The 9,506-nt window shown below is 45.0% G+C and overlaps 1 protein-coding gene across 3 annotated transcripts in view; it reads right to left on the minus strand.

The window, feature by feature from the left end:
* Positions 1-7,288: 7,288 nt before the first annotated feature.
* The window catches only part of ctbp1 (C-terminal binding protein 1), a 25,100-nt gene continuing 22,882 nt past the window's right edge, over positions 7,289-9,506 (minus strand). For all 3 annotated transcript variants that reach the window (XM_054738983.2, XM_054738984.2, XM_054738982.2), the window contains 2 exons: positions 7,783-7,900; positions 7,289-7,658 (listed from right to left, as the gene is read on the minus strand). In XM_054738983.2, coding sequence (XP_054594958.1) covers positions 7,472-7,658; positions 7,783-7,900 — 305 coding nt within the window. In that variant the 3' untranslated portion in view covers positions 7,289-7,471. The remainder of the gene's footprint in view (positions 7,659-7,782; positions 7,901-9,506) is intronic.

A 9,506-nucleotide genomic window follows, 5' to 3' on the forward strand; every position in this document is an offset into this window, starting at 1 on the left:
AAATATATTTTTAAACATTTTCTAAATGCTTTTTTATATTTTTACATTTTTTGATTTGTGGAGCGCCTCGTGATTTTTCTCTTGAGAGGCGCTATAGAAATGATATTTTCTTCTTCTTCTTCTACTCTGAGCCCCTCCCAGAAGACCAAGCTTTTCAGATCTTTTTCTGTGGAGTCCCAGAAAGACCCAATTGGATTCCCTCTTCATTTTAGTTCATTTTAAAAAAGGAACAGAGACTCATAATTGTTTATAATGAGGAGACATATTTTAAACTTTCACTTTCACTTTTTAAAGTGGTATCATCCACAAACATCAATATAATTTGAGGGTTTATTTGCCACATATTCATACAGCCTACAAAACAGGGCACTGAGATATCAGCCTTGTGGGACACCAATCCTCAGTCCGGTTTAGGATAATTATTTACATAGTTAGTCATCTGGATTAATTGTGTTAATAAAATTAAACAACCACCTACAGATGGAAATACTCAGGTCAAAGTTAGCTTGTTAACCAGGACAGGCTAACTAACCATGGCCTAATATATCTGCTGATTATGAACAACTAGCTCAGCATCCTTATGTGTATGTAGCCAAGCAGGTACACGGGAATGGTGTAAATGAAAATCTCACGTTTTCAGTTCATCCTGGTTGACATTAGGACACACATCTGTCCCTGCAAACGGGAACCGGTGACCAGTTTTTATTACTGTAACACATATGGTCACGCAGTGCACAGTAAAACCGCACACACCCGCACGCACGAACACACACACACGCACACATAGAGATTATCATTAGGACACCAGATACAGCAGCAGATCTGCTCAAATGACGCAAAACTCCAAGACAAATGGACTTTTTCTACATCTGCATCCTTCAATCACACACTCACGTCACTGTTACTCAAAGCCAAGCAAGTGAAGTAAGAAGAGAAGAGCCATGAGCTAATGGCAGAGGGCTGCTCAGCTGAACGATGTCCGGTGCCTCGGGAGCCCTCTGCCAGAGAAACAGAAAACCAGAAGAGCAAAATTAAGAACAGATCAGACCACCTCTCAGATCTGTCTGTGGCAATCAGCTTGCATCTAAATCTAAAACAATATTAATAACAGGATGCACTCTTTGTGTTTTGGTTAAATCACATCTACAGAGTAGCTGTAGTTTGAGTCTAGCAGGGTTAAACTCTGCAGCTGAGTGCATATTCACAAAAGTAGGTCAAACAATGGACGTATAAATTGCGAAAAATGCCATCCAATGAAATAATGTTTGGAACATCAATAAAATTGTTGCAATTAGCCAGATTAAGACTGGATTTAAAACGTTTAATCCTGGTTTTTAGGGGCCCAGATCTGCTTCCTGGTGTAAAATCTGGGAAAAATCTTGTCCTGGTTTCCAATCAACCTTTGCTGGCAGTCACAGCGGCTGAGATGGTGACAAATCAGACACAGCTGGACACTACAAAGATCCTTTCCACAAGGATGTGAACAACCATGATTCGTTTTGGGATTCCATATAAACAGGATATTCTGCAAAAGATGAAAACCAGGATAAGCCTCAAATCCAGAACACTAAAGTCCATATAAACACAGTCCATGGTGAAGTAGACCTCACACGTAGAACTAAACATCTGATTAATTTATTGTTTTCATGAAACTTGTTGACACCCAAACGACTCAGTAACTCTTTAAATAAAACGATGACAATGCAGCAAACACATACCGGGAAGAAGCATCTGAGCCATTCAATGGCTGAAATAATATTCAGTCCTTTCAGAGACAACCCAAGACAAATATTTATCCCCCCGCTTTTGGGTTAGTAGTACGATCCCTTCCAAATGGGATACCTCATCTGTCCAGAGACCAATTCATCACATGGGCAAGTATGTGCAGGCATGCCATAAGCTACCACATACATTCTGCTCTGTCAAACACTCCTATTAGGACTGAAACATCATTTTCTTGTGGATGTTCTCACCCTGAGCATGCGTATTCTGTAAAAGTAGAAAAAAACTGTGAATATAGTGAAATTGGTAACTATTTTGGCTTAGGAACAAAGACATGTGCCAGAAATGTAACTATTGAACCCTGAAAATGGCTTTATTGTTTGATTTTTGGAAACTGTGATGACTAAAAATAGAAAGTTTTAAAACTTAATTCCATCTTTTAATGCCAAATGTATGTACATTCAGAGTAAATGTAGATAGTAAAACATAAACACTAAACTGAAGCATTTGGAAACTGAATAAACAAAAAGAAAAATTAACTTGTTTTTCACTGAAACCCACAAGCGTGACCACGGAGTGCAGGGACCCTTTTTTACAGGGCAGTTAACTAAATTTACTGACTACAGAAGTCAGACGGGAACCACAGCTCATACTTTACTGGTTTGACAGCGTGCTCCCAGATCCAGCGAGGCCCCTGATTCGTCGCTTCGTTCTGAACTAAACAAACAAATAAAATAAAATATCTGGCAGCGTGGTGTGAGAGCTGATGGGACGTGTGGATGTCCCAATGTCGGGTGGGAAACAGATAAACACTGAGCCAATGCGTGTTTGAAGTGTGTGAATCAGATCCTGTAAACACTGCTCGACATCCTGGGCCTCACGCAGTCTCACGTGATTGGGTAACATCCTCATCTGTGTGACCTACAAACGGGCTCTGTTAAGGTTACATCAGTCTGTGATTTGGCTCCGTTTAGAATTAATCCAACAACTCTTGGACTGATCTTTCCTGGAGGTTTAATCACCTGTTCCTCCCACTTGGACCACGTTTTAGTGAGCAAACGTCTGAATAACTAAGTGAATGTGGAACTATTTCAAACTGATGAGGCTTGTTTTTCCAATCTAACCAATGGTGGTGTAGTTGGTAGCACTGTTGCCCTGCAGCTAAAAGGTTGCAGGTTTGAATTCTGTCTGCAGCCTTTCTAAACAGAGTTCTCCCAGTTCAGACATAAAAACCTGATCTGCAAGTGTGTGTGTGTGTGTGTTGGACTGGTGACCTGTCCAAGGTGCCCCCCCCCCCCCCCCCCGCTGAAGTAAGGCACCAGCTCCCTGCGACTCTGAGGGATGGTGAGTGAGGGTTATAACTCCATAAGCTCATGCTATTTTTATTAAATTATTTGTCGATGCAACAAGATCTGACACTCATCGCTAGAAATGATGATTGCACACATTTCCTAACACGCCTGCCCTGTTTTTTTTAAATGTAGCTGATTCCTTCCTTTTCCCAGTTTCCTATCATCAGGCAAACATGGAGCGATGTGGAAATAGTACATTTTTTGTGCCAGATGCATTTTTTGCTCAGCAGAAAGTGTACATAAACACGGGCAGAACCCCCTCTAACACATGCATGTGTGGAGAAACTGGACCAGAGCAGAGATGCAGAGCAGAATACGTTGCAAATGTCTATTATGGATTAGACCCACAAAAGATGGGCAACCCTTGAATTAATTTTGGACCTGGATGTTTGTGATGAAGCAACAAGAGCGGTAAGGAAAAACAATCACACGTCCACCGGAGCAAGAACTCCTGGCCTTGACATGACGCAGTGTGGTTATGAGCTCACATGGCATTTAAAGATTAGCTTTTTCCACTTACTCGCTAAAATAGGTGAGAGTAGTTATACCACGCTGTGCCCACACACATTCTGGCAGTGAAACAAAATGAAGATGGGAAGACTTGGTTCAGGAGTATGACCTCATTTAGCCGAGGTGAAATGAATCCACCTGCAGTCGTGTGGTCTCCCAGATCCCTCAGCTGGATGGAGGCTAAATGTACCAGATTTAGATTTATTAGCTTTCATTCATACAGGAAAATGGTCAACAGTCTTTAGACATCTGCAGAGATGAAAACGTGGGGACTTGCATCTGTAATTGGCTGCAGAGGGACCCGCACAATATCTGATACTTGAGCGCAGCCATCAGAGCCGAGTGTGGCTCCAGATGACATTGTTTTAAAGGATGACAGTAGTTTTGTGGGTGATGAAGGCGCCAGGCTCTAAAAAAAAAAAAAAGGCTGATTATGGTTTCTGCTTCTGCTCCACTGACTGGTTAGAGCTAAATTAGAGCATAACCTTTATACATTTCTGAATAATCGTTAGTGCCATCAGGGCGCACAGTAATCCCTGGACACAAAACTTGAAATGTAAATAATCTGTCTCGTTTTAGGAGAAAGCTTCTGGCTCCGTGCATGTGGAAGCGATTACAGGGCCCGTGCCCCCCACCCCACCCCATTCTGCCCCGTGGGCCTTCACAGCCATCCTGGCACTCTGTAACTCCATATAAAGAGCTGCCAAACTATTTTGTTTGTGGCACATTTTGTAAACACCGCTTCAGGTCCCCACATTAACCACATACTGGCAACAGCCATTAATAGTCTCCAACATGCTAACCGCTAATAGCCAACAAGTAAAACAGGCTGGAAGCAAAAACAAAGCAGCAAGTGTTAAATTTTTAGGATTTTATTAAAATACGGTGTTGAGTTTACCATTGGAAGTTACCATCACAAACATGATTGTTTCTAATAAAAAAGTAAACAAAACAAAAATAAAGCTTAAGAGCCTAGTTACAGATTTTTAGGTGTTTTTTGTTGGTTTTTGCAGTCTGATAAAAGAAAAAAAATCGATTCACAAGTGTGAGTGGAAAAAAATGTTCACATGTTGTAAAAACACATTTCCCAATTTTCACATCACACGCAGTCACTTTCAAACATTCATTCATTCCTTGTTAGATGGTTAGATGTCAGTGCCAAAAGAAAGCAAAACGGGGAGAGAGAAACAGTTCAGACTTGTGCACAGAGAAGGATCGGGAGGTTTCTTTCTGAAAACAGGAGGTGGGTTTGGAGGGAGAAGGGGTGAGGAACACCTCTGACGAGGGACAGACATGGGACGACTGCTGGAGGATATGTGTGCATTTGAACCCTGAGAGAGAGAGAGAAAGTGACTTGACTCCCACTTAAAATTTCAGCTTTTTTGTCAACGCCACGCCAGCGTCCGCTGCACCACGCCCCGCTCCTCCCCGCTGACCACAGGGAGGCCCGGGCGGTGCTGAGAGAGATGCTCTCAGAGCCGTCGGGAGTGGCTGACGGTGGCGGGGCAGTCTCACACCCAAGAGTGAAATGTCAGCTGTGAGAACACACACGTGATGCTGGGCTTGATCTATTACAAAAAAACAGAACCGTAACAGTAAAAAACAGCTATGCAAGGTAAGAATCCACACTAGATTTATGAGATCAAATAAGAAAAACAAACGGCTAAATGTGGAAACGTGTAGTTGCAGTAAATTCAGGCCTGTCGGGTGTGAGGAGCTTTTAGCTCATCCCCCTCTCCTCCAGCTGGGTGCGTCTCCTGACTTCACCTGCTCTGGTCAACTGTGTTAAGGCAGTGAGTGGCTCCGTGACGACTTTCTAAGACAGCTACTGTTACGAGGAGAAAGGAAGTAAGGCCCACAGGAAATCAGCCGGGAAAAGGATGAGCGGGATAAGACGAATCAACGAGGAGCAGAGTTCAGACGAAACAGAAAAGGAGGCAGGCGTCTCGTTTTCTCTGAAATGTTTCAGTACAACATGTAGAACACAGACAGCATCATCCATTTAAACCAAAGTCCTACAACTAAACTAAACAGGTTTGCAAACAGTGCAGCGCTGGACTGGAAAATAGAATCATCATCATCATCATCATCATCATCAACAGCAAAATTTAAGATTACTAATATGCTCATAATCCAAACTATGAAGGGGTTACTCCTTTTTTTCTTCTAGTTTTTAAAAATATATACTCATCACATGACAGAGGAGCCAGGACAGACATGCTCCGTGTCTCTCATAGACTCTGAAAGGGAAAGAAATTATACAACACTGGGAACTGACCACGACAAAAATGGCAACTTGGGCTGAAAACACGCTGACCTCACATGCACTACAGGTAGAGCAGCTTAAGAATGAGGGAAGGAAGGGAAAAACAATAACAGCATCTATTACCAATGTTTAATAAAAACCACCTGTTTTTTAACCATTTCTCATCAGCCAGTAAAAACTCTTACAGTCTGAATCTTGGGGAGAAACGCACGTTGGTTTTACTTTCAATCCGATTGGTTGGTGGGGCGTTGTACTTTTCCTTAGGTTTCTCTAACCTTCCAGTAACGGAGATCATACAGGTATCTAGAATATCTGTACAAAACAAAAAGGATAACAAGGGTCTGCATGGTACATTCAATATCTGTTAATGAGGTACTAGAAAGGTGTTCCCCGACTCCGGGGCTTTAAGAGAAACTCCGAGGGGCAAATCCTTTGGAACGATGACGCTTGCTTGTCACAGCAGAGCAGAGTGAGGGGTAATGCAAACAAGCTGTTCGCCTGCTCCTACAGGGACTCTCATCCACACGGTCCCCTCACACCTTTAGGAGCTGGTGCCCTGGACTGTGTACACATGGTGGGGGTGGGGGGTGAGGCATGAGAGAGGATGTGGAGGGGGGGTGGGGGTCCAATCAGATGATGAGTAGGCTGATCTCTGGTCCGTTATGTGAATGGTTGCAGTAAATTATTCCTAAATGTGAGGCCTCGCATATGAGCAGCCAGGCAGACAGCGCCCTCTGCTGGCAGGTGTTTGAGCACCAAAAGCACAAAAGTAAAATTCCCATTTCTAGCTGTTGAGCAAGACATGGGAAGGGACATCAAAGTGCTTTGTGATGCAATGCTCTCCATCATTGTTTCATGATGTGATAGCACACACACACACAGGATGAATCTGAATGAGTAAAACTGTCTTTGAATAAAGTTAAAACACTTAAACTGACTAGGAGCTGAGAGGATAATAAACTTTCACAGTTAGAGAACTCAACACTGACTGCACTACAGATCCCTCTGCTGAGCGAGCTTCCGTTAGGGCCAGGGAGACAGTGAAGGATGGTGGGCCGAGTCTGTCAGGTTCACTTCAGTACGTATCGTCCCAGATCAAAAGACGATCAGAGGGGGAGGGGATGGAAAAAACAAAAAGAAGAGAGCAGTAACACGAGCCATTAATGTACAAAGTGGAGCTTCAACTGTTCTGTCTCGGTGTCGCCGGTGGTGAAGACCAGCGGAGGACTGCTGGAGGCAGCAGACTGAAGCCTCATGTCAGAAAAGCTATTAAAAAACAAAACAAAGAGAAACACCTAGAACCACAAAAGATCATTTTCCATTAAAACGACAGCCAACTAAGGAACGAAGCCAATCCGATCACTGAATCCTTGAGAACAGTTATTGCTGACGTAGTGGGGGGAGAGCAGGGGGAGGGGGGTGAGATGAGGATGGAGGGATGGTGGGTGGGATGGGGCAAGCTGTTTATAGGTCACTCCTGGGCTGGTTGTGTGATCAGAGAAGACTGGAGATCCATAACGAGTCACACTGGTGCTCCGGAGGCTCAGGTTGTGTCTGATCCTGGGAGGTGGGGGTTTGGTTTCCAGAGATGACGGAATGTGCCGGTGCCGGCAGAGAAGGGCTATTGGTCGGAGGGGATGTCTCTGTCGGCCTCAGCCTTAGTGGGCTGCCCCGGAGATGGGGCATGGGGGGGGTGGGAGACAGGGGCGATGCCATGTGCCAGGGTTCCTGAAACCAGGCTCTCCACGCCTGCACCTGCTCCTGGGAGCCCCCCTGCTGCTGCCACGTTGATGAGACCTGGAGGAAACCTGAAACAGAAGGAAGAGAGTCCACATCAGTTCTGTTCACCCTTACAACAAAGCCTGGCATGACCTAGCCCCCCTCCTCACCTGTAGACAACAAAGCCTGGCATGACCTAGCCCCCCTCCTCACCTGTAGGCAGCGCCGTTGAGCTCTGGGTGTACAGTAGCTGCCTCCATGCTGGGCCACTGTGAGGCTGCCATCAGATACTCCTTATTAACACAGTTCTTCAGGCTGTCTGGGATCCGACCTGCAGAAACGAGAGGGTAACACCCGGGTTAGTTTAAAATCTCCAATTATAAAAAAATATTTACAGAGAAAATACAGTGAAAGGAACCATTGTCAGCTGCCTGTTTGTTTCCGTTTTGAGTCGTGTTGCTGTACACCTGGCCTAAGTAAACATACACCTGTCCAAAGTAAACATACACCTGGCCTAAGTAAACATACACCTGGCCTAAGTAAACATACACCTGTCCAAAGTAAACATACACCTGTCCAAAGTAAACATACACCTGGCCTAAGTAAACATACACCTGGCCTAAGTAAACATACACCTGGCCTAAGGATACGTACACCTGGCCTAAGGATACGTACACCTGGCCTAAGGATACGTACACCTGGCCTAAGTAAACATACACCTGGCCTAAGGATACATACACCTGGCCTAAGGATACGCAGACCTGGCCTAAGGATACGTACACCTGGCCAAAGTAAATATACACCTGGCCTAAGGATACGTACACCTGGCCTAAGGATACATACACCTGGCCAACGTAAACGTACACCTGGCCAACGTAAACGTACACCTGGCCTAAGGATACGTACACCTGTCATAAGGATGCGTACACCTGGCCTAAGTAAACGTACCCCTGGCCTAAGGATACGTACACCTGGCCAAAGTAAACGTACACCTGGCCTAAGTAAACATACACCTGGCCTAAGGATACATACACCTGGCCTAAGGATACGCAGACCTGGCCTAAGGATACGTACACCTGGCCAAAGTAAATATACAACTGGCCTAAGGAAACGTACACCTGGCCTAAGGATACGTACACCTGGCCTAAGGATACATACACCTGGCCTAAGGATACATACACCTGGCCTAAGGATACGCAGACCTGGCCTAAGGATACGTACACCTGGCCAAAGTAAATATACAACTGGCCTAAGGATACGTACACCTGGCCAACGTAAACCTGGCCAACGTAAACGTACACCTGGCCTAAGGATACGTACACCTGGCCAACGTAAACGTACACCTGGCCAACGTAAACGTACACCTGGCCTAAGGATACGTACACCTGGCCAACGTAAACGTACACCTGTCATAAGGATGCGTACACCTGGCCTAAGTAAAAGTACCCCTGGCCTAAGGATACGTACACCTGGCCAAAGTAAACGTACACCTGGCCAAAGTAAACGTACACCTGGCCAAAGTAAAGATACACCTGGCCTAAGTAAACGTACACCTGGCCAACGTAAACGTACACCTGGCCTAAGGATACGTACACCTGTCATAAGGATGCGTACACCTGGCCTAAGTAAACGTACCCCTGGCCTAAGGATACGTACACCTGGCCAAAGTAAACGTACACCTGGCCAAAGTAAACGTACACCTGGCCTAAGTAAACGTACACCTGGCCTAAGTAAACGTACACCTGGCCAAAGTAAACGTACACCTGGCCTAAGTAAACGTACACCTGGCCTAAGTAAACGTACACCTGGCCTAAGTAAACGTACACCTGGCCAAAGTAAACGTACACCTGGCCTAAGTAAACGTACACCTGGCCTAAGGATACGTACACCTGGCCTAAGGATACGTACACCTGTCATAAGGATGCGTACACCTGGCC

The sequence above is a fragment of the Nothobranchius furzeri genome, chromosome 1 (assembly GCF_043380555.1).
Source record: "Nothobranchius furzeri strain GRZ-AD chromosome 1, NfurGRZ-RIMD1, whole genome shotgun sequence".
In the NCBI taxonomy this organism is placed as follows: domain Eukaryota; kingdom Metazoa; phylum Chordata; class Actinopteri; order Cyprinodontiformes; family Nothobranchiidae; genus Nothobranchius; species Nothobranchius furzeri.